This window comes from Marasmius oreades, chromosome 4, assembly GCF_018924745.1.
Source record: "Marasmius oreades isolate 03SP1 chromosome 4, whole genome shotgun sequence".
Taxonomy (NCBI): domain Eukaryota; kingdom Fungi; phylum Basidiomycota; class Agaricomycetes; order Agaricales; family Marasmiaceae; genus Marasmius; species Marasmius oreades.
Window position 1 is genome coordinate 1,129,744 of NC_057326.1, and position 26,677 is coordinate 1,156,420.

General features: G+C 47.5%; 6 protein-coding genes and 1 non-coding gene across 8 annotated transcripts; 5 read left to right on the forward strand and 2 right to left on the reverse strand.

The window, feature by feature from the left end:
• Nucleotides 1-2,390: 2,390 nt before the first annotated feature.
• E1B28_007165 (uncharacterized protein) lies at nt 2,391-4,447 on the forward strand. The gene is made up of 2 exons (XM_043151879.1): nt 2,391-2,737; nt 2,807-4,447. Exons 1-2 carry the CDS (start codon nt 2,493-2,495, stop codon nt 3,648-3,650), a joined length of 1,089 nt encoding a protein of 362 aa, XP_043009960.1. The 5' UTR covers nt 2,391-2,492; the 3' UTR covers nt 3,651-4,447.
• Nucleotides 4,448-7,759: 3,312 nt separating this feature from the next.
• Nucleotides 7,760-11,487, forward strand: E1B28_007166 (uncharacterized protein). The gene is made up of 10 exons (XM_043151880.1): nt 7,760-7,923; nt 7,978-8,216; nt 8,268-8,777; nt 8,835-8,911; nt 8,970-9,686; nt 9,743-9,894; nt 9,948-9,961; nt 10,012-10,412; nt 10,471-10,635; nt 10,691-11,487. The coding sequence occupies exons 2-10, from the start codon at nt 8,142-8,144 to the stop codon at nt 11,358-11,360; spliced, it is 2,781 nt and encodes a 926-aa protein (XP_043009961.1). The 5' UTR covers nt 7,760-7,923; nt 7,978-8,141; the 3' UTR covers nt 11,361-11,487.
• Nucleotides 11,488-12,405: 918 nt separating this feature from the next.
• E1B28_007167 (uncharacterized protein) lies at nt 12,406-12,824 on the forward strand (the record flags this gene model as incomplete). The annotated part of the gene is made up of 2 exons (XM_043151881.1): nt 12,406-12,536; nt 12,593-12,824. 2 exons carry the CDS (start codon nt 12,406-12,408, stop codon nt 12,822-12,824), a joined length of 363 nt encoding a protein of 120 aa, XP_043009962.1.
• Nucleotides 12,825-15,610: 2,786 nt separating this feature from the next.
• On the forward strand, nt 15,611-16,927 carry E1B28_007168 (uncharacterized protein). The gene is made up of 2 exons (XM_043151882.1): nt 15,611-15,812; nt 15,870-16,927. The coding sequence occupies exons 1-2, from the start codon at nt 15,646-15,648 to the stop codon at nt 16,426-16,428; spliced, it is 726 nt and encodes a 241-aa protein (XP_043009963.1). The 5' UTR covers nt 15,611-15,645; the 3' UTR covers nt 16,429-16,927.
• Nucleotides 16,928-17,516: 589 nt separating this feature from the next.
• Nucleotides 17,517-17,608, reverse strand: E1B28_007169. The gene has a single exon. It is a non-coding gene; the product is annotated as a tRNA-Thr (tRNA).
• Nucleotides 17,609-22,428: 4,820 nt separating this feature from the next.
• E1B28_007170 (uncharacterized protein) lies at nt 22,429-23,249 on the reverse strand (the record flags this gene model as incomplete). The annotated part of the gene is made up of 5 exons (XM_043151883.1): nt 22,429-22,521; nt 22,573-22,677; nt 22,734-22,949; nt 23,007-23,116; nt 23,170-23,249. Coding segments are annotated over 5 exons (604 nt in total), but the record flags the coding sequence as incomplete, so codon positions are not given.
• Nucleotides 23,250-23,329: 80 nt separating this feature from the next.
• E1B28_007171 (uncharacterized protein) lies at nt 23,330-26,662 on the forward strand. Of its 2 annotated transcripts, none has more exons than XM_043151884.1 (15): nt 23,330-23,633; nt 23,688-24,032; nt 24,085-24,194; nt 24,246-24,400; nt 24,449-24,659; nt 24,715-24,746; nt 24,799-25,040; nt 25,098-25,377; nt 25,425-25,622; nt 25,669-25,713; nt 25,768-25,862; nt 25,918-26,241; nt 26,297-26,317; nt 26,379-26,393; nt 26,455-26,662. In XM_043151884.1, the coding sequence occupies exons 1-15, from the start codon at nt 23,403-23,405 to the stop codon at nt 26,494-26,496; spliced, it is 2,346 nt and encodes a 781-aa protein (XP_043009965.1). In that variant the 5' UTR covers nt 23,330-23,402; the 3' UTR covers nt 26,497-26,662. The 2 variants fall into 2 exon arrangements, with proteins under 2 accessions (XP_043009965.1, XP_043009966.1); XM_043151885.1 differs by having other exon boundaries at nt 24,455-24,659; nt 26,297-26,315.
• The last annotated feature ends 15 nt before the right edge of the window (nt 26,663-26,677 follow it).

The following is a 26,677-nucleotide window of genomic DNA, read 5'->3' on the forward strand; positions in this document are numbered from 1 at the left end:
ATCTTTCGTTACGACGGCTTGACTGAGGGCTATTCGGATGATAATATCGCATCTATGTTCTTGGAGAGCGGGAGCGAAGAAGTTGAAGATGAGGAGGTGTGGCAGGAAGTCGCAAATCACAAGCAGAAGTCGCCGTCACGTCGGGACCGCCGCTTGGAGCCGCTTCGCGACCCATGTGAATGTGACATGTTACACTAATTTCACAGGTGTCGGGCGGCGGCCGTCTTTCTTGATATAGAAATCGAAGATCCGAGAGGTTGATTATTTTTTTCTTTTCGTCCCCAAACTTCCAGTAGAGGTTTTGACCAATATGGAAAGCAAAAGGCGAGTCAAAATACTTCATTTCCTTCATATCGACCCTTGCTCCTCAGGGTCGTGCAAGGTTTTAGGCGAGTCATCTTGATTCGACTCAACGCTTTTCCGTCCTTACACGAGGCGTTGTAGTGGCGTTATCATACCTTTGACTCATTCGCATTATCATCGATCCTCGGCTATGGCACAAACGCGTTTAACACGCGTTCTAATGAGGCGCGACGCGTCGTATACGCGTGTATCACAACAACAACCACAACTCCGAAGTCCCTACAACTCCCAAACTCCTCGGGAAAACGGACCGAGGACCGAGTCATCCTCGGCGTGTGTTTTCCGAAACTTTCCAGTCATTTCCACTGACAGCGCGGGCATAAATAATATGCAAAAAAATCCTGTTATCACGATTCACGACGCTTGTGGTATGTTCTCAGATAACAACATTATTATCATTAACCGGGCATCGATCTCCATTGTAACGTTAAGGTGAGGGCGCGGGTGACCGGTGTTTTCTTGTCGGCCCTCGGTATTTTGATCTTCCAACAACTAACCAACGACATGGACATGGTTCGTGATTTGGGATGGGGCACTGCTATCCGCCGGAATGCGGTGCAAACGACAGAACCGGGGGAAACTCTCACTGATTACTGAACCCACTGTAGAACTCCGTAAAGGCAGGACTGAAGGTACTGTTCTGAGTACGAGTGCCTCAACCCACCGTGACATACATATGGTGCTCTGCGGGTGACAGAAGGTTTGAACTGAAGAGCTACTAGTACTCTGTTATTATTTACAGACGCCGCCGCCAGCAGCACTTCTTTTTCAGTTGAGCCCAGCCCGCCGCCCGATGATCATCAACTGGAGAGAGGCCAACTATGTTGAGCTCGAATCACAATCTGTCTGTCCTTTCGCGAGAAAAAAAAAACATATACCCTAGTACACCACATCATATGATATATATATTCACCTGCAGCAGCGGGGATCTAATGACACCGACTCGGATTCACTTGTTCAAAAACGTTCCAACTTCAACCGGACTCGGTTGAAAATGAAGATCTAGCAACGCGCTTTCGTGATTTCCATAGGCGAAATGAACAGGACGCCCGTGCCCTGGCAACATACTTAATATACATTGACATCTGTGAAGAGTAAAAGAAACAGTGAATTCAGTGCCGCGATTAAAACGATATATTATGTTACGGTCTTTACGGGTGTCAGTTTCAACGTGTTTAATAAGTGGATCAGTCATGAAGGACTCTTTATTGTTTGTTGCTTTGTGTCTACATCGGAATCAAAGCGTTGAAGGACGTGCTTGGGAAGTGGGGAAAAACAAAGGGTTTCACACGATTCTTATTGTGTAAAAAAAAAAACAAAGACTGGGAAATCAACAGCTCCGGGTTCCAGAGAACATGTTGAAAGATGGACGTGTTCGAAACATGGTGGCTTGATTTGGATATTAGGTTGGTTGCTAAGCGTTTGGTTGACCTTGTTGTAGGCTTCCAGGTTATCGTATACACGTTGTACTAATTGCGCTCGGGCTGTCAACTTGGAAGGTTCACGGAGGAACTGCGGTGTTTCAACTTTTTTTTTGCGCTTGGGGACAGTGGCGGGGTGCGTGTTCCTCTTGCCGGTCCTCCCGCACGTCATGTTATTGTGATAAGTGCACACAATGCAGGGAAGGAAAGAACGAGTCAAATAAGGCACGTTGTCCAGTTGCTTACTACACGAACACAATTAATTAAGAACAAATGCAACTCGAAGAGAGTTATAGTTCACTGATTGAGGTGTCCAGTAGAGACCACAGGCGGATGTACGTGGGCTCGAGAAGCCTTAATTCGCTGGTGGCAAGGATACTGTAACTGAGGGAGGAAACGGAAGTATTGTGTGACGCTGTGACAACACAGCGTTATCACGTTAAGACAAAAATGGTCCGATTGTGCAGGCGAGCCGGAAAGGGAAATTCCATGAAAAAATATAATGAATCCGAGATCGTATTTTTCATCCGCACCCGATCCCATCTGGACGGCGCTAAGTCGGAAAAGGGAAAAGTTGCATAAATACCCAAATGTCGTTTCTTTACATCTCCCTCCATCGGCATATATAACCTCTACGTCCTTCACCCGTCCTACCTCGACATTTCTCTCTTCCCTTATACTACTACCACCACTATCCTCCCGCCATTCATGATGTTTGGTTCAGGATCTGCTTCACCTTATTCTTCCTTCTTCATGTCTGGTTTCCAGCATGCGAGCCACTCTTCTCCCGTTTCACCGTCTTCTTCCGTCGACGAGGACGATTGGTTTATGCCAGACTTCCGAAGGAGAGGCTCATTACCCACCGAAGACTCCGCCAGCGTCGAGAAGCAGCTTTCTGTGACGAAACCGAAGAGCACGAGAGAGAGAAGTTGGTTGAGCTTGGATCTTGCTTCGTGAGTTTATTTTTCCCCCCTCGAGCACGCTCCCGTTCCACTTTATTTACACGTTTTTTTACTTTCAAGACAACGGACTTCATCTATCAGGTCAATGCCATTGCCAAAGCCAGTTCCGTCTATGTGCCTTCCCGCTTTACCCACGTTATCGGAGAGAACTCCCAGTCCTGTGCCCAGCTCGGTACTGATGCCTCTCTCTACTGAGATTTCGCCTCGCAACAGTCAACTTCGCACCTCATGTGCTTCTTCCGTTGCTTCAAAGGCGTCGACACGTCGCGTCTCTTTCCTTCCTATTCCTCCTTCATCTCCAAAAACCGCTTCTTATGCATCGAAACCATCCTCAGTCGTGGTGTCTCTCAACCCCCTTGCCCGGTCAAACTCGACGGTCACCAAGAAGACCTCTTCTACCGTTTCCACCCGCTACAGACGTGCAAGGCGCACAGATGCATTAGCCCGTCTCGAGGGCAGGGCATCTCATTGGGAGGGCAGATTTTCGTGGAGTCCCGTTGCTGCACGGAAGAACAGTGTCAAGAGGAGCTATAACTTCATGTCCATGAGTGACGACGAAGCTGATTCGGACGTGGAGGAGTCGTTCTTTGATATCGGATTCGATTTCTCTTCGTCGGATTCCCACCACAGAATTCACTCGTCGCCTGATGTTCCTATCAGTCCCACTGATGCTGCTTCAGTTTGGACGACCTCTCCGATTTCTCCTGCCTCCCAACAACCCCCGATGCCCAGCGTTACTCTCAGTCGTGCTCTGACGCACAAGAGACAGCGGAGTCATACGCTCTCTCAGTTGTTACCTGGTCTGACAAGTTTCATTGACTTGGATAAGGAGACCACTGATGGCACGAGACGGGATAACAAACGTTGGAGAGGGAGGAGTTTTATCGAGATTGCTAGCCTATAATCATTGCATCCCTTTTTCTTGCACTCTTATCATTTTCATCCTTTTCAATTGTACAGCACTTTCGGCTTCGTGTTCATCATCAACCATCCATGCTCATACTTGACAAATCACTACCATGTATCACCATCCCCACGATTTTCCCAACTTCTTGCTCCACTACTGCATTCTCATTTTTAATACCCCCCACTCGCCTCCACTCCATAATTGAACCTGCCTCGACACACTTGCAGAATTTCGCCACCTCCGCCTTACATTGCGCTTTTCTTGCGCTAGAAGAATGTTCGACATCTTTTTCTTTCTTTCTTGGGACCCTTGACTCGTCGACTCTCGTCAAACAACCATATTTATGTGTTGTACCAAAAGCTTTTCCCCCAATTTACGCCTCGTCTACATTAATCCGAATCCCTCTACTTCTTAGTTTATGCCTATTATACCTATCGTTCGTATATATTACCCCTTCGTTTCTGGCGTACTTTATAGTCTTTTCGAACCTTGCATCACCCTCTCATCCACTGTTGCCATACATCCATCGGCCTGCCTACAGTCATTTATTTAACCCCCTGACCACTCGATTGTCGTTCCGTTCCCTACCAAACACAGTTATCCAAAAAAAAGAAAGAAGCTGGACTCTGACTAGTACTGTTGTATGTATGTACGAACATACATTTTTTTACACTCCTTTGTTTGTTTGTTTTTTTTGTCTTTTCTTGTTTCTATAGTTGCATTGGTTTTTTTTGTTTTTTGCCTTTTGCCTTTGTGCCATAATTGCGTAGTCTACGTAGTAAGAATAGAAGAAGAGATTTTTTTCGATATCTATCTATCTATCACTTTGTGTGGTGATCGCAGTTAATCACTCGGACCAGTGTACAGTGCTGCGCTGCGCACACGGGGCATTATGCCAATCGCCGTTTGTGATGAATCGAGATGAAGGCGAAAGCTGTTAATTCAATAGGGACCCACTTGTCACTGCATTCCGCCCTTTTGCAGCCTGGCCTATAGATTGCATACGCAGATGAGTGCATGGTGATCGGTCGCCGGTAGGGCTCAAGGGGGGCATTCAAAGTATCGGCCGAAAGATTGGCGAACACACAGCCATCCTGATATCTTGAGGTTATACTGATGTGGACGCCTACAAGTGTACACGCGTACGAGGTTTCCGGTATGCTTTGTAGTCAGGCCAGCGTCATCATCCGTGCCGGGGATAATAATTTCAAAATATGATCGAGCGAGTCACATTTTGTTTTTTTTTTTCTCTCCACGGTATGGCTTCACTGTCCCGTGGTCCACCGTGGCTTTTACAAGTTACTATGCAACCTTTCTTTCGGTTTCGTTTCGTCTTGTTCAGCTTATTGAACTTCAATTTGACACTATCAAGTTAGCCCCCCTCCTCAATCAAGCCTAGCCAGAGTATCGACGGGAGCGACGCGCGACGGTTCGGGTTTCGAGGAGAGTCTGCGCATCGCTCGAATTCTTCCCTGACTACATAGTGAGTAACTTAAGCAGCGAAGCACATATACTTACGCGACGCGCAGTTTCACTGGTTTTCAGGTCTTACAAAGCACTCGTTTATCCGAGTTGTACAGTCACAGTTAACACAGCTACTACGACTCGGATTCACCCCACATAAGTAACGTTCCTCAGCCTCTTCGCCAATCTCCATACCTATCTGGTACACCGAGGATCTGAAAATGCTCGCCCCACGGAATTGGAAGAAGAACAAAAAAAGAATTCCGCAAAAATGAAATTCAGCCCTCCACGTTTTTCAAAGAAATACTCTCCATTTCACCGAATGGCCGAATGGTGTGCGTGTGCTCGTTAACAGTCTACGCGGAAGCCTGAAGGAGCCCAGACTGTTGGTCTCGTCGTCGGAACAGTGTTTTTTTAGGCGCAGGGCTCATCGATCGAAACTGCGCGCCTGCCGTTTGACTGGAAAGCCTGAACTTGATCGGATGTCCCTGTTTTTCCACTGAGATCTCCGAACCTACACGATTCGTCGGTTCTCTTCCGACTTCAACCCATCGGTATGAATAATCGTGAATGTATGTATGTGTATCCCAGCGCTCAGACCTTCAGGGTCGACTCAGAGGGAACGGGGGGCCACCCGTTCAAACTCCCAAACTGTTGGCTTTAGCCTTTGGCCCCTTGGGATTAATTTCCATGTGCTTCACGATCTTATCTCTTTACCTCTCCCCTCATCTCATCGCCTCAGCGAGCCATACCTAATTAGGTCTTCCGGTAGCCTCATTTGGAATATGTACCGTATTGTGTCATATGTTTTGTGCTAAAAGTGACAGTCGACAGAACTCTCCGACCTAATTCCAAAACTTACCGCCTGTAAGTATGGAACTTACCGTCGGACGTACCAAGTAATACTTGCTATCGACCCTGCAAGGCGTTCGCCGGCGGTTTTTTTTCAGAATTTGAATTTCAAAACGACTTGGACCTTGGTAGAGCTGTAATTAGACAGGACGTTGGCGTTGAATGAGATGGAGATCTTGTGGCGGGTTTCATCTGAAGAGTTGTATGGACGAGTTCGGGACAGCAACCCTGAAGGCGTCTTCTAACGATTTTATTTGACGATCTTTCCCAACCACAACGCCTCTTTTTTTCCTGGCCGGAGACTATGGTATGAACTTATACGATCGTGGGCAAGGCGGCTAGTTATTGTTATCTCGAATTTAGATCGCAATGTGAGGTAAAGTCGTCGCTCCCGTAACCGTCCAATAGCTGATGGCGAATCCAGCCCCACTTCCAAGTTCTGCGCCTCCAGTACTCTTGGAATTGACAGCTTGCCATGTCAACCCTAGTAAGCCTTACCATAGACGTTGTAACTGGTAAAGTAGACGAGAGTCAAGGCCACAATTCGGAACGTACGCCACCCGCTCAAATGCTCAAATGTTCAGTGGTTGTCAAATCCAGAGTCGTGGTTCAAGGAACCTTGGACACCTTGATATTGCGGAACAGACGCCAACGCGCCACGCACGTCGCTTTTTGAAATGATGTTCACCAAACGTGGATTTCTTTTTGAGTGTCAATTTGAATAGTCATTGATGACGGATTGTCTTTGGTCGAGGCCAAAGTCGAGACTATAATGTACGGTGGACGTGGAACGTAGTGCTAAGTACATGTTATTTGGCAAATCATGTTCGGCTCCAGGAACGCATGTATATGGCAAAACAGTTTAAGCAGATACTCACAGCGGCTTTTCATTAAGTTTCAAGTGGGAAATTTGGCATCCAGCCTCTGTCATCTCGTCGCTTGGTCGAGAAGTGATGTAACAGCGATGGAAAAGGGTATGACGCGTTCACTGAATGCGGGACTTGGATTGTGGGGAATTTGTGTCTCTGAAGTTGACTTGTGTGGTATATCGCGAGATGTGAAACTTGAGCGTTTACTGGATGGAGGCGAAATGCGTAAAGGGTAGAGGCCTAGTTCCTTGTCTTGTTGTTGGTATCGTCTCTGATTTATGTCGATGCGGTTTGGGGTTTGGGGGTATATTACGGGGTGCGAAACTTGAGCTTGGTGCAGCGACTACTGGATGGAGGGGAAATGCGAAAAGGGTAGAGGCCCGGTCCCTTGTCTTGTTGGTATCAACTTGCAGGACAAAAATAGTCCTATTGAGGTTCGAGGGCGTTTAGGAGAAGAATCCGTCGGTATTACAGCGTGTAGGCTGATCCCAGGGGGGACTGACAGAACATTTAAAGCGATCGGAAGCCCGTTGGAGACGACGGAAGGAGGGGTTGTACAGATATAGCTGAAGCACTTGCTGTGGATTGAGTAGCGGAAAGTACAAAGGTACAAGAGCACATGGAAGAGAGTCTGATGAGGTCAGTGAAAGTGTCATGAGGCTAGGCAAGGACACCTGTCGGAAGACTGAGGCACCGTGTTCACGCCAAAGCGTTGTTTTACCAGGAGACTCAGAACAAACCTTTCTGGAGGTCTATATGAGAGTGTAGTAGCGTATACATGTTAAGGTGTAGGGCTACTGGTTCTTGAAGCTTGATGAATGGATTCGAACGAAGAATCCGAATTGTGGTCAAAGCAAACAGGCTCGTGGGAAAACGATATGGAATGGCTCCACGGCCCGAGCCGGGCCCTTCCACCAGTCATTTCTCTTGTTTCTAACTTTCATCATAACACTCGAGGTACACCAGCTCGACTTCGCACCTTTACTGGCTTTCCGAAGATTACAAGAATGTTTCGGCTCGGGAGGAACGGTCTACGGCCCGCCTTGAACCTACCAGTTCTCCCGGTGCTGGGGTCTGAGATCATGGTGCGTGATTTGCATTTTTCTCCGTCATTCGTATGGCTGATTCGAGTCCTCCAGATCCGAGTTTCTGCCCAGTAATGTGGATGAAACTTCGAAATATCAATTAAGGGGCGAAGAGTACTGTGCTCGGATTGCTTCCAAACCTCAAATTTTTTCTGGACCATTTGGCCGCCTGACGCGAAGGAGCACATGGATGTTTCCGCCATATATAAGTCCTCCGTATGAGTATCTTCCAAAGCAGAAAACCCTCCACATCTGGAGGCTCTCGCGAACACTTGCTTGGGCTTTTCTTCAAAGTTCGTTTCATAATATCTTTGTGCTTACACCTCTGTTGACTTGTGGACCAGATGCGGGCCTTGTACACGTTCAGCTTGCTCTCGTTGGCTTTGAGCATACCGTCCGTTTTTGGACAACTTGGACTTCCTGACGGTTTCCTATCCTTCTCCACGAATTCCTTCAACGTCCAGCTCGTGAAGGACTCGCAGACGTTGTACTCATTGAAGCCCACAACTGGGGGTGGACCTGACTTCATCCCTCAGGACAAGATGACTCAACGTCAGAACAATGGGCAGTATCATTTGGGTGATATCACCTTTAGGGCGCGTAAAGTAGGCTCAACCGCTTGGGTCAGTGGTGACTCTGCAGCAACTCGACGTCCTGTCGCCGCACTGTCGGTCTCAGGAAACACCCTCGCGGCAGCCAATTTGGCCCCCACCTTGCCCTCGAATTCTCTTTTAAATATCACACGTCGTTGGGTCCGTAACGGTGATCAGCTGGAATTACAATTTGACGTCACAAACTCCCAAACCACGGCTGTTGAAATTGGTTCCTTGGGTGCACCACTCGAGTTCAATAACGTGTGCAATTTTCTTCTTCTTTTGGGACCTGCTATCCTCATTGAGCTCTTTTTATAGATATTCACCGACCGTACCGCGGCACAGACCAATACCTTGTGCAGCCTTTTTGATCCCTACATCGGACAAGACGCGGGGTGAGAATAACTGACTACTTCGTACCTCAGGTGACAACTGACGACCCTCATATTCTAGATACGTTCAAGTCACTCCTCTTCTAGGAACGCAACCTCCTCTTGTCGTTCTCCCCGTTGGGAAGTCACCATTGGAGGGATGGCGTTTCCTGTCAGAAAGCACGAGTAGCGCACCTTTCTATCAATCCCAAACTTTCGAAGGATTATACGAATGGCAGTTCCATACACTTGCCTACGCACAGAACGAATGGTCTCGTGTCACCCCTTGGAACGCAGCGACATCCTTCACGCTTCAGCCTGGTCAGACGCGTACATATGGTCTACACTTCCGGGTCGCGTCTTCCATCCGTGGGATTGAGCAATCTATCCAAGACGCAGGACGTCCAGTAGCAGTGACCATTCCCGGAACTATTCTCCCCACTGACCAGAACGGCAAGCTCTTCCTCCATGCGCCATCTGCAGTTCAGTCAATCTCTGTGACACCTTCCGGTGCGTTGACGTGGACGACCAATTCCGAGGCCAGGACCTCAGGATGGGTTGGGTATACTGTTACTGGTAAAACGTGGGGCCGAGCGCGTCTTTCGATTACCTATGCCGATGGGAGCTTACAGACCGTGCATTATTATGTCACGAAAACTGCTACGCAGACTATTGGAGACCTGGGCAACTTCCTTACGACCTCGCAGTGGTTCACGGATACCTCTGATCCGTTCAAGCGTGCTCCTTCAGTCATCAGTTACGATCGCGAGGTTAACTCGGTGGTTTTGAATGACCCGAGGTAAGCGCCTGGCTTCTTGAGTCTGAATGTTTTGAGAGCTTACATGTCTATTTTAGAGTGTGGATCTCAGGCTTGGGCGACGAAGGTGGTTCAGGTTCATGGTTGGCAGCGTTAATGAAGCAGTACGCTCAACCGAATGCTGCCGAGTTGACGAAATTGCAGCAGTTTATGAATCGAACGATGGCTGGGGTTATTCAAAACAGTGATGGTAAGGTGGATTTTCTCTATGGAGGCACGGACTCAACTGAACGACCCTTTCAGGATCCGTCAAAAAGGTTAAATCCCTCAACCCATCTATATCATCTGTCGCTGACACCCTTCATAGTCCGTCTTCTTCTACCAACCCGGTGCGGTGAGTTACACCTATCCAACAAACGTCAACTGGGGTAACTGGTGGTCATGGAACCAAGCTGCTGCATTTGCAACGGATCGAGGATATGACTATGTTCATGTCATTGCTGCTCATTGGGCGATGTATCGTGTGGCGCGTAATTATCCGAGTCTCGTCACTACGGGCACTTGGCAATCTTACTTGAACAACGCCGTGACGACGGTCACTCGATTGATGAATGGCCGTGTTGGGTTCACCAATGTTGGGTGGATGGGAGAGACTGTTATTCGGAGCTTGTTGGACGATTTGAAGAGGGAGGGAATGACCTCTCAAGCGAACACGGTTGAGAGTTTGATGCGTTCGAGATGGCAGGGATGGTCGGGTCAGAGATATCCGTAGGTGGTTCTAAGTTGTGGAAACTTCTTTTGAAGCTCATTTTTTCTGTGTTTCAAGCTTCGGATCTGAGATGGCATGGGATTCAACTGGACAGGAAGGTGTCTATGCGTGGTCCAAATACTTCAACGATGCTACCACGGCGACGAACGCGCTCAACTCGATTTTGGCTTACCAACCAACAGTCCCTCACTGGGGATACAATGGAAATGCTCGTCGTTACTGGTTGGTTCTCGTGGACTTTTCCCCTCAATATTTCTTCAACTGAGACCTTTTTTAGGGACAACATCTACGGAGGCAAGCTCCAACGTATTGAACGACAACTTCACCATTACGGTAGTGGTCTAAATGCTTTACCCGTCATCTCTGCTTTCCAATCTAGCCCTACCGACTACTACCTCCTCCGAGTTGGCTTTGGTGGACTCAGCGGACCTCTGTCCAACATCGACCAATCCGGTTTCGCTGCAGCCTCGTTCCATTCCTTCCCCGACACACTGAAATGGGACGGCTACTCTGGTGATTACGGTCCCAACTTTTCAGGCCATACGATGGGTATGGGCACGTTCATCATCAACCATCCCGATTTTGGTTGGCAAGCGTTTGGAGGGAACGTTGTTTCGACTTCTCCCGCGGTTCAAGTGCAAATCCGTGATTCTGTTAGGAGGAGAGTGTTTATTGCGCCTATCGGGGCTCTATTGACGCTTGATGCTGGAGCGTTTTCGACGGTCAGTTATAACCCTAGTGCGAGAACGGTTAGTGTTACGGTTAGTGCGACCCCTGATGGAGTTTCGGGAGCTGCTGCTGCGCCGAGAGGAAGGCTTGTGGTGTCGCAGACGGTTAGTGTTGGAGGGGTTGGGGTGTTGAAGCCGACGACGAGTCTGACTATGGATGCGGGGGCTTATGTTATTCCATTCTCTGGCGGAAGCGGTACGATTACTTTGTCGGGATGAATGCGGGACATCGATGTGTTTTAGCTTCTTTGAGGCTATGTACTATACAAAGTCTCAAAAGCTTTGAGACTAGAACCGAGCAAATTTTCTACGAAGTTGCTGGACAAGGACAGAGTTTCGTACGATCTAAAACAAGCAGGAGATTCTACTTCGGATTGCCATGGTGAAGGTTGCCATACCGTTTGAACCGCAAATCCGCCGACGCAAAGAGATTGTTGGATTCACAAAGGTCAACTCGTCCGTCCGATATTCACGCCCGTTGCGACCAAGATGCCAACGCATATCCTTCCCAGAAGAGAATGTGCTGCTGTATGAGTGAGCTTCGATTACATCGTTATGAGGAGCGCTTCTCGAACAGGTATCATGGAGAACTGCCGCTTCATGGAAGTGTAGAAATTGCGGACGACGCCATCTTTGGCAGTATCGTGAAGACCTGGTAAGAGATCTGAGAATTAGTTTGCTACTAGGAGCTGGAAATCGCACTAGTTTCAAATTCAATTGTTCGATGATTTGGAACGGTCTCAAACCCGCTGCTTTAATTATGAGATGTCATTGGGGCGTAAGGGCGTAACATGGCAACTATGCCACAAAGCGACAGCCACTGTTACTGTTCTTTTGAAAGTTGAAACGGGGCTCGCATCCGGTGTCATGTGCTTATCATGTGATGCATAGCTTTTTATTTGGTGTAGTTGACGCGTCGACGACTGTTCACGACACGATGACTCGGACACCTTCTCAACACCTTCTCGTCCTCCATAACTCTTCTTCCAGTTAACCAAAACCCAACTAGATCCCATGATAAAGTGTCAGAACCCCCCAAAAGGCCACAAGTACCACACCTCCTCAAGGCCGTTCTAGTTGACTCATCGTAGATGGAGAGGAAAGTACGTACCATATTCGTTTTATGGTGTTAGTAACTCAATCACCTTCACCTTTCCTCCCTGCTACCGAGTCATCTCGAAGGTTGAAATTCGAAACTTCGCCAATGGCTTGAGAAGCTTTCTCTCTCGAACCTGCAAACGATTACTCTCATCAATATCTATTCATGCTCTCACGTCACCTTCTTTGGGCTCCAACGCAATATCAGGCGAGTCATCTTTCAAGAACACCACAAGTTCCGCCACCAATCGAAAGGGATGTGGCATACCCCATTAATTCATCACATGTACCCACTGAGTATGACTCCATCTCACTTGTACATTGGCTAACCTGACCGTCTCCTATAATTTTAGACTTCTCCGCGTTTCGTGCTCGGTACTTCTTATATCATACGTGCCTCGTGCTCTTGACGTCGATAATTTCGTTTTCACTGACATAGACCCACATATCCTGGCGGTATCTGTCGAATCCAAAGTCTCGGGAATTGGGAAGGAATATGTTACACTGGAACTGTCACTGATTCTTCCTGCTGCCGCATGGGGTTTACCCATCTCAGTGCACCTCTCGACCTGGACCACCAGCTGAAGCATTAGCAGTTCCTGACTCTCACTGGTGGAGAACTTGACTATGGTGTTTCGCACGATTCTGACTCGCCCTTGGCTGAATTGCCCTGCGTCCTATCGTCCTATGCAGACTTCTTGGGATATCTTCTGGAGCTAACTACATTCCGTATCTGATTTACGGATCCAGGGCCACTTTACTCATGCTTCTGGATTTTTTCTATTGAAACTACCGCGGCAGATAACGTCACAATGGTTTTTTTAATTTCCCCACATCAGTGACTCGAGCATTCTTCTTCTTTGTTCTCATGATTCGCGGTACGATGACGTGAAAGGATATCCATCGTAAGTTTTTTTTGGGGTTTATGCATCTCACCTTGAAAATACAAATTCAGTGAGTTTCCTCGATTCGTAACCCGAGCCGAGTCGCTGAAATGATGAAACACCCACTGTGACGGATTCCGGCCGAATATCGAGACTATCACTTTCTTGGAGTTTTCGTCCCTCTTGCCCACTGCCAAGCTTCTTTTGGGGCGGCTCTGTGTGGCAAGGAAACGGCAGGTGAGTTCCCGGCGGATCACAATCCCTCAGGTTTCAGCGTCAGAGCCTCCATGATTCATGAAGCGCTCTTTATTTATTTTTTGTTTTCTTCCAAACGACACTCCCGAGTTCCGCTACAGTAACCTCCCCGGCTCAAGTTACTGCCTCCGATGATAAAGGAGGAAGTATCAACGTTCAAAATTTTGCTGCCTTCCCGCTCCCCGGCGTAAAGGAGAGTGTGGGTTCATGATCACTAGCTTGGAAATATTGACAAGGTCACCGGGTCGGGGATTTATGGGCTCTGCTCCACACCTCAGGCCTCACCGGCGGTTCCTGAAGCTATGTAGATGGGAGTTATTAGTGGAAGATATCATTAGCCTACTTGGGTTTGTAGGCATCCCCTCCGGCGTTTTGGAGTTGGCGTTTGTCAAAACGGGTTTTCGTGAAGTGACATGACAGGTTACATGGAGATGTCCCGATGTTCGGTATTGGGGAGTTCGGAACTCAGTGATTGAAGGTCTGCGTGCAGTAGGGAAATTCAGGAGGTGAGAAGAAGTTGTTGATATCAGGTCATACAAGAACTGCACTTGTCAGTACTTGCCTGAATGGAAGGTGTGAGTTATCCCAGTGCTGTGTACTGTACGGTCTGTATGTATGTAAGTTACTATGTATGTATTGGGTTGGAGGCTGTACCTATTGTATTGGTCCAAAGGTTGCGTTTATCATTTAGTCCCATCATTCCTGGTTTCTTGAGCTTGTTCGATTAAATGAAGTAAAGTATATACTCGCAGTGACCCTAATTCAAGCCCCAGGCTCCAAATACCACCACCGTACGAGCGCCTGATGTAGGTAAAGGTGTAACAAATGACCTACATTTCTTGGTACTCCCTCTCCGAATAACAACAATAAATTAGTCTTTCCCCACAGTGTGGAGAAGAAACTCCACCGACCACTCCACCTTCGCGATCTCGAAACGGAATGGGAGTTGTTGCTAACCTACGCAAAGGCTTTTTTCAAGTTCGTTTGAATGAAAGAAAGTTTTATTTCGGCAGTTGAGATGTACATGAAGAAGCTATAGGTTGCCAGGAGGAAGCGAAACAAAGTAATATAGTATAGACCGCCGCCAACCGAGTTTAGTATGAGTCTAGGTCGGTTCTGGGTCGTTGGCAACAACCGACGGAGGGGCGCGTGTCGGGACACTTATAGGGGTATGAAGAGCGCTGGAGATCACATTTGAATGGGTAATAGTATGGAAATGGAATGGGCAGGCCAAGACTGCGGAACGCAAGAACCGAAATGAGTAATATAACGACGAAGACGTTGTCGAGTTGTCCCCTAGTGCTTGTGAAAAGTGAGACACGGCGGCTGATAAACAGGACCTAGGTAAGCAGGCGGGAACACTAAGTTGACGAAGGCAGTCGAGATGTTTCGGCCGTAGATTGCGGCGTGTAGATGTTTTAGGCAGAGAGCAGTTGGGGATTGCGTTGAAATTGCCTTGGGATCGTCGTTCATCAATGTTCATTAAGAAAGGGTAGGTAGAGACGGTCGAGATGAAAATGAGTGGGCATACGAAGACAGGGACGGTACCACTGTTAGGATAAATTGTTCATCCAGTATGCTTTTATTAATTATGAGACCACTTTGAAAAAAAAGGATCAGCAAGCTGCCTCGGGAGAACACACGACGAACCCATAGCCACCGTATGTTATTTTCAACACGCTTCAGCCTCGTGTTTATTGGCGCCCAGGTCCTCGGGCTCGGGTATTAGGTGTCGAAAGGCTCTACCAACGAGGGACGCCTCGAGGTGGTTGACCATGTTGAACCAGCGTGTTTAGTTGCACCTACTAGCCATAAGAAACATGGCAACCATATAGTGCATCATTTGTTCGGAACCTGACTGAAGATGGGATGGTCCTGGTAGTATGCGTCCCGCAGTCAAGATTAGGGCAAAAAAAGAACAGATAACCCGGGAGCTGGTAATACCGAAGATATCATAATGTCGATAGGCTCTTCGCAGAAATGTCGAGGGAAAGGCTTGATTGCACTCTGCCGTTGTGCCGAATGCCGAACATGGACCTGGCATCCTGAACGCGGTTGCAAAGCGTGACGTGATAGGTACCGGGATACCCGGGAGGGGCGCATTCGTCTGACCAAATTCAGACATTTAATTTTTTAATTTTACGATCTAAGATTTAGGCGGCTGCTAAGTGCAAAGACTTCCTTTGTTTCTCATGCTATATAAGTTCACCCAGAAATGAATCCACTACGCCCACTGGTCGCCCTCATTCTCCAGAGGCTCACTAGCCATGTCCTACTCACCGTTCTTCTTGTCTGGTTTTCAACATGCCTCATCGACTAGTACCTCAGCAGAAAAGCTCCCTCAATGTCATGGTTCCCAGTCTCCAGACGCTGACGCGAGAAGATTGAGGGCAAAGAGGCACAGATCAACTTCCACGTTGAACTCATTAGCCGGGTACGTTGAACGTGGAAATCTCATACCTGTTCGATGTTTTGACCGATAATTTGACAGTTCCATGCCTCCGTCCAAATCTCTTCCAGAGATTCCTGCAACTCCTACCTCGAGTTCGTTCTTTCTGCCCGACAAGTCCAGGACTATGGACATCTCTTATCCGTCCAATGGGAACATTTGTCGCACTATCCCTCTCAGCACTGTCCTTCGATCAAATTCAACAGTCAGTAAATCCACCGTTTCGACTCGATATCGTCGTAACAAACGATCTGATGCTCTAGAACGGCTAGAAGGACGCTCGTCTCAATGGTATTTCAAGGCCAGAGACTCATGGATGCGCTCACGTCCATCTAGGAAACGGAGTAGCAATAACTTCATGAGTATGAGCGATGAATCCGACTATGACGAAAACGATAACTCTTTTGTCGACGTCGGGCTGGACGTTCGTCTCACCTCCCCATCGATTTCCGCTACACCTTCCCGGACCTCTTTCTGGTTTACACAGAAAAGGACATCGAACCTCTTCATCACCCCGTTACATTCCTTCATCGACTTGGCCGAGAACGATACGCGCGCCAAGTGGAAAGGGAAGAGTTTAGTGGAGGTCTCGCCATCCTAGCGGGCATACACGCCCCCATTACCCCCATTACCCACATTACCCACATTTCCCCCCCCCCTTCTGCTTTCGACCTTCTTCCGTGTACATTTACTTTGTTTATTTAGCATTTTCACCCCCCATGTCTCGATTGGGCCCATTTGTATTACTATTTGCATCACAACTTTGTCGTCTCCTTACTTTTAGGTAATAGCTTGCTTATCCTTAACCTATCCACTCTCTTGTACTAACTTGCATGTCCAGTTCTTGCTCTGCCTACATACATGTACAGTGATACCTGCATTCCCGCTGGAGATGGGACTTGCATCTCTTTTCTTGTTGTTGTACTTCACCCCCAATACCACCTGTTGTTCCGCTTTATGAAGACCCTGTAGATGAAGAATGTTGGGGACAACATTCTGTTCCATTAACCAAGATCCGTCGGCTACTCTCCCCGTTGACAGCGCGTAGCGAATGTAGACATACAAAATGGTCAGATATGATATTTTCCTGGAAATCCGAAGACGTCGGTAAACGGACCTGGATATGGTTCAGATGATCATCCTGGCTGGGATATGCGCTGATAGGAATCGGAAAATGACGCCGACTGGTATGTCACCAATGATATGATCTACTCGAAGGGCCATCCGGTGGCGTTTGTCAAGTGGACACTAAATTCCTTATAACGATAATATTAATACCACGGTTAAGCGAGTAAGAAGCTCTTATTCCTTCAACCGTATCATTAAAGAAGGACCCTATTAATGTGTTGGTGATCAGCTCAGCTTTACAATTTTACTACATACAACGCTAAGTTATCTACGGTCCGACTGATTAAGCGGTGCTGCGGCAGAACGTCTCCTCCAGGTGGTTACAGTGGCCGCTGGCCCATTCAATTTCTTTAGCGTGGAGGGGATGTCAAAGCATCGATTAGCTTCGGTTCTGACTCCCAAGTTTATATTTACCTGAGCATTCCTGGAAAGATGCTCATTGATTGGCCCTTAACCGCACCTAGGGACAAGGGTAGATGTGAGTTTTTTATGAGAGAAGGAAGAGGCTGTATACACACCGCGCTCACCGTTCATTCGGGATCCAGTTGCGAGTAAAAAGATTGCCCCCTGGCTGGATTGAACAACCGACCTCATCATTATCTCTAATCACAGGCATATACGAGTGATGCGCTCTACCACTGAGCTAAGAGGGCTCAAATTTTAGCCATCCAACTCAACTCTATATCATTTGGGCTCAGACGGACGGTCCCTCACTTTCTTTCAGATAATTCTCATCGAAGAACTCCGACTTGCACCCACAAAAGTTGAAATCCTCCTCATCTGGGAGGCTATTGACTCACGACCCGAGAATTTTTACTCGGACGGTCGCGGCTGGGAGGTGCAAAACTTCTCTCGACCGTTGCTCGACCGTAAGTACTTTTAATCCGAACTTGAAGCGTAGGTAGATAAAATATCTGGTGCGGCTTTCGGGACATCTTGAGCGCCACATCTGGATACTCTCGTTCCCATGACCTACCACGGCTGCAGTGCCACGCAGGAAACCGCTGGGGCTTTAGTCAGTAGGACACTGGAGTACGGGAACTGGAGAATGAGGCGTTGAGCACGCAGTGGCCAACGTTGGATCGATCCGAATATGTGTCAAGATCCACCGTATCACTCGGGTACAAAAGGACTCAGCTCTGCTGCTTATATTCCGGTGTTCCATCGAGCATCTGAGGTCTTGTTCGGGGTTTTCCCAGGCAAGCCTTGAATCAAATATTACCTTTAGGATTAACAAGAATATTTTTATTCAAGGGTTTTAGAGTTTGAGGGGGTCGAAAGCCGCGAAACACCGATGATTCCCTTGTATGACAAGTCTTTACTCATTTCTGATTCAGGACATTTCTGAGTCTGATAGCGGTTATTACGCTGTTCATTTTCAACGGGGATTCTAATTATGGCAGGGGGGGCATGGCCGCGAACTGGTGGCCAGGATTTTGAAGGGGGCAGGTGCGCACCGTAGTCGTGGCCCAACACATTAACTGTGTGCTGACGCCCATGTGCGATTATCGCAACCATCGATCTTAACTGCTTGATGCCATGTCTCTTTATCACCTTCCCATGGAATTTCTAGTTGATCGGGTTTCTGAAGGACGCGACTCACCGTTTCTCCACTTTGGATCTACAGTATTCTTCGGTGGCGCTATTGCGACGAGTGCTTGTATTCGCTCGAGGAATATTTGAACCTTTGACAGATTCCTTTATAGCACTATACAGTTGCGGGAGTCCTTGAGGCAACTTGAACATCAACAGAGAATTTCGACGAATTTCCGGTCTCGACTCGGACTTTCACGCGTCAAGGCTTACGTCCGAAGTGATATATCTCCTTTGAAATCTTCAGAGCATAAGGTATAGTTCTTTGAATATCTTGTTTAACGACCTGTCGGTCAGTAGGGCTGGACGACCACAAATTTTACGCGTGCCATCGTTAAGGACGGTCTTGCGTTTCTTCGAAATACTGGCGACGCAAATCACAGATTGAACTGTCCAAGTCCGCGGGACACTTGACCACCTCGGAATGTCGTTCGCTGTTCTCTCGTTTGAACGACACACTTCAAGCTGACAGGATCAATCTTTTTTTGCAGTACGGTGATTAGCGTCCTAACAGTATCATCCAGTGTCTTACATGAAACTTCGGTGGCATTAGTACGCATGGAAGTCGCTCAGTGCTTCTATGATTATCTATGGCGGATGGGGATGTGTAAAGGTTCAAACGTTCAAAGTTCATCGATTCATCACTCGCAACAGGTCAACCTACACCGCTCAACGGGTGAAAAAAACACCTTTTTTGGGTATTCACAGCCCATTGTGATGATTTCGGTCAAGGGTTTTCCGGACTGTAAGGACTCTGAATGGTTTGTGAAGGTTGACATTTGGGACGTTTTGGCGGGAAGATGTAGGCACATACTGATGGGGAGGGAGAAGCTGCAGAAGAACGTGTACAGCGTGGATTGTGATGTCTGTAATCATCAGGATGGCCTTACGATACAATGATGGCTCGGGACCTTTTGGCCAGAAGTTCGGAGTTTTCTAATATGTCTGAGGAAGTCCTATACAAAGTACTAGCGCACATACCAGTGTAGCACCTTGAAGTTAGCCTAGTACTGTGCGGTACTCCCTTGATGGCTGAGGCTTGTACTAGTAGTACAGTACTACCACACTATGTTCGGGACCGGGATGTGTTGATAGCAGAAATGATCTTTGTCTGTAAAGGTCTATCATTCCCAGAAAAACTTTCGGAATGTTATCCCGTGGGGTTGGATAAAGATACATTGAGCAAACACATCAGACTATGAATGTTAACCACTCGATCGTGACCGATCGGTTTTGCTACCAAGAAGCCTAATTAGTAGTAGGTGGTCGTGAGGATTATGAGTACTCCGTTTGGCCAAGTACGGCTTGAGGTACGCTGTTGAGCTGGAAAATATCGAAACTATCCACGACAAAACGTAGTTACCTGTTGCCGTTGGGCGTTTCGGAGATCTATGCCTTGCATCTTTCTCGGAAGATGTGTCGGAGAAGTCGGAACGGTTGAGGATAAGGTTAAAGTTCTCTGGCAAGATTAAAGTTCAGGTTATCGGAACGCGGCAAGGAAGAACATACGCGGGGTCGAAGGTGATAACAGGACCAATTTGGTAGTAGTGAACCGGTTCCATAGCACCGGAATCACCGACTTATTACAACTCAATCCTATAATGAGATTAGAGAATTTTAATACGCTGTAGACCCCCACAGTGATTTGTGATTGTGGCGGTGGCGTAGGGAAAGAAATTCGAGGGCCAGGGCTGAGTTCAAAGGATAAACTTACTTCTTCGTCTCAGTGCTGATCGATTGATCACTGGGCGACTGATATGTTCTGAAACGAACACCTAGACCCCGAGTGAAAGGGTCCATACGAGACTAGGCGACGACTTCGCCTCGTGAGGTAAAATTCCTTCCCGTACCCCAATCAGCGTGATGAGGGGGCCATCATCGGGGTTGTGAAGAAAATTCAAAAGCGGAAAGTCAAAGTAGCTTACTCGACCCCCCACAGCCAATAATTGCCCTACAACAAGAAATGTCCGCGGTTGAGTCTGGCTTTGGCTCGAGGAAGATTCCAGAGACGACAAAGGGACGCGATATCGAGTGAACCTAAAGGTAGCGGGGCCCGCTTATGTCCTTCAGATTGCAGGAAAGGCGGTTCTGCTGTGGATGTGATGATGATTGCAGCCCTGTCGAGGACTTGCCCCAAGAATCCTCCCGCGCAAAAAAACACTTACCGACAATAATATTGAAGAGTGTGCCGTTTGAGTATTGGCGGGTGTCAGCCACCAATGCTGGCTCTCTTTGAGTCAATGATCATGATGAGTGACCGTAGTCACAATGATATTATTGGCGAACAGTTTGCAAGTAGGGATGATATAATTATCCAGGTGAGATCATGAAACACCGGATGCCCATCCATAACGATTTGTTCAGGTAGTTTCCGAATTGTTGTCATAAAACAGCTAAAACAGGTAAGTTTTGTTGACCAGGCAGCGACGGTTCTCGTGAGCATTCCAGACGACGTTTGTGGTAGTTCGACCGCGCTTAAGGCCACTTGACGGAGTCGTGTACACGACGTGTATGCCACGTTCATTTGAGTCGGAGTACCATCCCAGTTACGGTTATGGTCCGAAGTAGCGATTCCAGATGTACCCCTATGACTTACCTCCGAAAACTGGTAATATGGATAGGCACTGCACTGGCAAGAGGAAAAGAGCGCATCAAGGGCCGACAACACCAACCGAACAGGTGGTTAAATGACAAAACTTACCAGGCTAGAAGTCGAGTTATTGTCAAGTTTCTCCCTGGTTGCAAGGTGAGAAATTTGCCCATCTGACCGTTTCCCATGTCCAGAGACCGGTCTTCAATCAAGGCCCCCCGACTTGGAGATGATCTACAGACATACTGCGAAATAAGTCGAATTGACTCCGTTCTTGCGGTCATCCATTCACCTCGTTGGCCCAGGCCAGAATCCTATCCAAGAGAGGCACACAGCTGCAGATGGACGTTCCAGTAAAGATGACGGACGAGCCAAAGTATGTCTGAGCAGGAGATCAGATCATATCAAAATAAGTACCCGCCGGGCATCCGGGAAGCATCGGGAAGGAGAGAAGTTGGAGACTCCATACGATGTTGCCCAAAGTTTCAGGTGTCAAGAGGCGATACTAATAGAGGAAGGGACGAGTTATTGATTTGTGCTGAGTGATTCAATTGAGGAGCAACGAATAGCTTCGTTCAAATGAAGACTTGCAAGACCGATACGCCCGATAGTATGCAGTCCAAAGGCCCGGGGCATAGCCCAGTACATGTCAAACAGCATGTCGAACACGCACAGTCATCCAACACGGAATGACGGGCCACAGCGAGACGTCGTCATTCATCATCGCGAAGATGAGCATCCCCCCAGTGCGTGCTCACTACTGACATCGTCGACACGACGGCCACTCTAAACGTCATGACCAAAGCAGTCAGTGAAAGCTGCAATAAGCACAGCCGACAACTCGACTTACTTGTTGGGGCAAATCAACGGAAGTATATTGAGGATATGACTGGATCGCAAGTTCACGGTGAGTATTAAGTATGTGAGGGCACTGCGATTACTGAGCTTAGTCAAGAGACACTGAGACAGGGAAATTGGAGCTTTGATCAAATCATCCTCGACACAAACCCGCGGCCAAAGGACTGAAGCAACAGTCTACGAGTGGATAGTTCCCCCATTGCCGACGTATGGATGAGGTAAATGAAAAAGATCAGAAGAAAGACTTACATGGCCTGTTTATATGAGAAGAACCACCGAAAGTTAAATGTAATACTACGTCCAGTCTTCCAACTGATGACTTGCATTCCTCAGTCCTGACAAAGCTCAATAAATAGTGAACAATACAGAATAGAGTATCATACAACAAGATAAAACCCGATAGAAAGGGAGGATGGCGAGGAAACAGGAAGATTATTGGGGTTGAACGGGCTGGGAGGCTTCCAGAGTTTGGACTGTCCAAGCTTCTATCTTCTCCAACGGTACGTCGTTCCATTTCTGAAGGACCTAAATGACACGTCAAAACATGCACTTGAAACAAGGAAACCGGAGACATACAGAGTCCAGCTGATTAAGAAGGCCGTTGGCGCGTGCATCCGCTTCCTCTGTAGCCTTCACAGTCTCTTCAAGTTCGGCTTGTATACGTGCAGTTCTGCTTTGCATCTTTCGAAAATGGTAACTTTAATTGCACATATATATCTCATAATGAAAGAACTGACCGTAGCCAAAACCTCACGTAGTCTCGTAGCCTCGGCTTCTAAAAGAGGAGCAGTCCTCGCAGTGGTAGCAGCTCGTGGTTGAAGGTGCTCTCTCCACACGTCATTCCTCGTATTGTTACCAGAATTGGCACGTTCTTTCGCTTCGTTGACGATCCGATGGAGTGTATCCACGTTCTCTTGTACCTTGTATTCTTCGAATAATTTTTCGAGATCGCGCTGGCGAAAGAAACGTATTAGACGCGTTAACGTACGAAGATTGCGCGTGGAACATACAAGGCATTCGGTTTCAATGTATTCTGCTATCGAATTAAAGGTAGTGGATGAACCATTCTTATCTTCCTCGACGTATTGCGGAAAACACTCCGCAAAATCCTCATAGCTGACTTGTACACATCAGAGGTTGAAGTTGAATACGTCGTTGAATCGGGACACTTACGTCCATTTGTGCGCAGCCCTTTGGACTGCCAGTTGAAGAGCCTGTTCGAAATGATACCAGCGACGACTGCCAGTATTTTTCTGGTTCTTGAACATGGCAGAATGAAGTCACGGTCAACGTAACAGACCGTGACATCCAGAGTCACACCGTGTAGCAGGCAAGCACCGACTGCCGCGACAGGCCGCGACCTTCACCAACGTCCTCGACGTTGCAACGATACTCTCTCTCATCTCATGGAAAGCCCGCGAGATGAAGAAGCTGGAAACGGTGCTTCTCCGCCCCAACGGCCAAGAAGCTCTCTTTCCTCACTGATTATCGCTATTCTTCTAATAATGCTCCTCACAAGTCACAACAGCGAAGAATTCCTTGCTCGACATCAATACCAGGATGCTCTGCAAAAGCTGGCATATCAGTTGGGAAACTATACGGCTTGGATGAACGGTACTGCCGCTGAGTTTAACATCGTGAGTAGAACCTCATTTACTACCTCACGAAAGCGCTGACTTGATTATGGACAGACCAGAAATACATATCTTATGCCTCTCTTGCACTATCTTTTACCTCACAATGGAACCATAGATCCTCGTGTTTCCTCGTACTACCCCAACATTACTGGTTTTCTCCATGGAGAGGTTAAATACCACAACCTCTCCCAGGAATCGTTGGAACGGTCCTCCTTTCCATGGGTACCGTCGGCTCGATTATACGTCGACAACACGTCTATCAATCAAACGAGAAACGGTTCAGAAGTTGCACTCAAACTAGGGTCCTGGAACTGGACCGCTCCGGAGGAAATTGCGATCAGTGTCGTGGAGAAAGAGCCTCTCTATACATACGCCAACCATCCAATCAGCCTCATTCATGTAAGTGACCTGCGTATGCATAGGTGACACGACTCGATCGTTTCAACAAAAGGGTAGAATTGAATTCGCGGATAATAACACCTCCGAAGAACTCAAGTTCGATCTGGAAGGCATTCATTTTATTGACAATGGCACAATATACGCTTTCGCCGAACCTCAGGGGTACGAAACATCCTTTCTACTTGGTGATTGGTTGATAGTGATTGTATGAAGGCGTTCTTTGGATATCCGTTATTTACCTGCTATAGTTCCCGACTATCTCCAGAACGACACAGCGCATCTGATAGAGCCAGAGCTTACAACTCGAATGGAAAAATTAAAGTACCTGATTGACGCTGGGATCATAGAACAGGAAGTTTCTCCTACTAGTACGGCTTTCCTTAGTCGCTAGTCCTCTTCTCTACTCACTTTCTTAGGTGAAGCCCCCCGAACGTCCTGCTCCTTCCAGCTCTTTGCTCAGCTGGATTCCGTCAATATACCAGCCATCCTCATGCAAGAATACGAGTCAGAAATGCAGAACCCCACTGGTATCCGACCGGTCATCCCCTCAACACTTTCAATGAAGGCAATACTGGTCAGTAAAGAATGTGAAATCATGTACAAAATAAACAATGTGACGAGCACAAGGTTCGTAGCCGTTATTTCTATGTGAAGGTGATGGTGATAGGCTCATATTGTTCAGGTTGAAGGCTTTTTTCCGCAAGATTACCACATGTGAGAAGACATCCTCATAACCCCAACCCATCCCTCATATGCACCCCTCCAGACTCCGGAACTGCGGCAGTCGCCTATCTTGCCATACTTGTCTTCTTGACTCGTCAAATGACCCGGAGTTCCACCCCTACCGGTCTATCCAGGGTTTCCCGATGGACGTTTTTAACGCAAACCACCATCGATGCGCTGTCCTTCGCAGGACATATCACTTTTGCGATTCTGACGGAAGGCAGGCCCTCAATTTCTCTTATTGCTCCAGGCTTCATAGCCTGCATCACGTTTATATACGAGGCGGTGAGTCTCCTTGCGTTTTCTGACAAGACAGAATGTAACAACTCTCTTCGTTTACAGCAGTTCGCTATGTTGATTCACCAAATTCAGATACCTGAAGACGCAGTCGCTGTGCAGCCTCGGCCACCTCCAACGATGCCGACGCCTACCTCTTCCGCGCAAAATGCCACACCCACTGCCAATACTGATCCCGTGTCAATTTCCCCGCCGGCTTCTAACCGAGCAGAGGAAAATATTGCTCCTCAGACAGCTACCCAACCGACTCTCCCTCAAACTCAATCCACATCGTTCTGGGGATTTGTCTGGCAACAAATTCGGACAGATCCGCAGGCCAGGCTATGTGGGTCCATGCATAATAACGCTATATTCATGCTAACTCAATCTTAGGGGTCATATTATTCGTATTTTTAACGACTTTCGTTCGGATATTCCTGTCACCAACCTTGACATTATTATTTGTGGCGATTACCTATTCCATGATTTGGGTACCTCAAATCATCCGATCCGTTAGGAGAGGAAGAAATAGTGGTCTCTCCAAAGAGTATATTATTGGTACCAGTGTTGCTCGTTTGTTTCTGCTACTGTGTAAGCTCGCCTCTCTTTTACTACATGGTTTCTTACCCTGAGCTAGATTTCCTTACCTGCCCTAAGAATGTTTTGGAGATAAAACGTCGTGGTAAACTCCATATCAAGTTCAGATCTCGTTTTTGTTTTGACCTTTGTTTTCAAGCTTGGGCATATCCTTTGACAGGATTTGTATGTTTGCAGGCATCAGTGCTGATTTTGCAAGAGATTTTTGGCCCTTCATTCTTCTTGCCCAAGAAAGTGTGTTCTTCTTTGCGATAACTGAAATAAGCCCTAATTTGACTTTCCGTCCCAGTTTGCTACTGTTAAAACCTATGACTACCACCCCCACATGCCCCTTCCTGACCCAGAAGCTCCTGAGCAAACACTTGGCGATTGTGCTATCTGTATGGACGCTATTCATATCGACCCTTCGTTGCGAAACCGTACTCAAGAGAAAGATGCGGATCCGGGCTGGGATGTGAAAGCTTCGGGAGCCCTCACTGGTTCCACAAAACGGAAGGCGACTCGAAGCACCAATGTGATGGGTGCAGGAGGGCTATTAGACGCTGTTCAGAAGGGTGTGGGGAGTGCTGTTAACCGACAATACTACAGTCTTGCACCTTGTCATCACCTCTTTGTAAGTCTGTTTTCAACGCACAACAAAAGCGTTCAGCTGATTCCTTTTCCCTTAGCACACGGCCTGTCTAGAGCGTGTAAGTCTATGTTTTCCTTTGCACGTATCTTTTGCTGATGCCGAAATTTTCAATATCGAAGTGGCTTGCTATCAAGGTGGATATTCATGTTCGTTCCTCGCTCGCGTCATCACTGACCAGCTTCATAACTTACATAGAATATTTGTCCGCAATGTCGGCGACCACTACCGGCTCTATAATTCATGTTTTTGAACGCATTTTGTACATCTATTATATTCATCCCGTATCCTGTATTCCCATTAGTAGCTCTAGCAACATAAATTTGAGCTCGACGACGATGTCACCCGATAGGAAAATGGCCAGACGTTGTTTCATAAAAGAGCAGCGCAAGATCTATATGTAGCGTACAAGATAGAATTA

What these genes read in the sequence shown, in the direction of transcription:
- E1B28_007165 (XM_043151879.1), top strand. Translation starts at nt 2,493, where the DNA reads ATGATGTTTGGTTCAGGATCTGCTTCACCTTATTCTTCCTTCTTCATG. An exon ending in TTGAGCTTGGATCTTGCTTC is followed by an intron (nt 2,738 to 2,806) that starts GTGAGTTTATTT and finishes TTTACTTTCAAG; the next exon opens with ACAACGGACTTCATCTATCA.
- E1B28_007166 (XM_043151880.1), top strand. Translation starts at nt 8,142, where the DNA reads ATGAGTATCTTCCAAAGCAGAAAACCCTCCACATCTGGAGGCTCTCGC. An exon ending in CACCACTCGAGTTCAATAAC is followed by an intron (nt 8,778 to 8,834) that starts GTGTGCAATTTT and finishes CTCTTTTTATAG; the next exon opens with ATATTCACCGACCGTACCGC. An exon ending in GTGGTTTTGAATGACCCGAG is followed by an intron (nt 9,687 to 9,742) that starts GTAAGCGCCTGG and finishes TGTCTATTTTAG; the next exon opens with AGTGTGGATCTCAGGCTTGG.
- E1B28_007168 (XM_043151882.1), top strand. Translation starts at nt 15,646, where the DNA reads ATGTCCTACTCACCGTTCTTCTTGTCTGGTTTTCAACATGCCTCATCG. An exon ending in ACGTTGAACTCATTAGCCGG is followed by an intron (nt 15,813 to 15,869) that starts GTACGTTGAACG and finishes ATAATTTGACAG; the next exon opens with TTCCATGCCTCCGTCCAAAT.
- E1B28_007171 (XM_043151885.1), top strand. Translation starts at nt 23,403, where the DNA reads ATGGAAAGCCCGCGAGATGAAGAAGCTGGAAACGGTGCTTCTCCGCCC. An exon ending in ACAGGAAGTTTCTCCTACTA is followed by an intron (nt 24,401 to 24,454) that starts GTACGGCTTTCC and finishes TCTTAGGTGAAG; the next exon opens with CCCCCCGAACGTCCTGCTCC. An exon ending in CATTCTTCTTGCCCAAGAAA is followed by an intron (nt 25,863 to 25,917) that starts GTGTGTTCTTCT and finishes TTTCCGTCCCAG; the next exon opens with TTTGCTACTGTTAAAACCTA.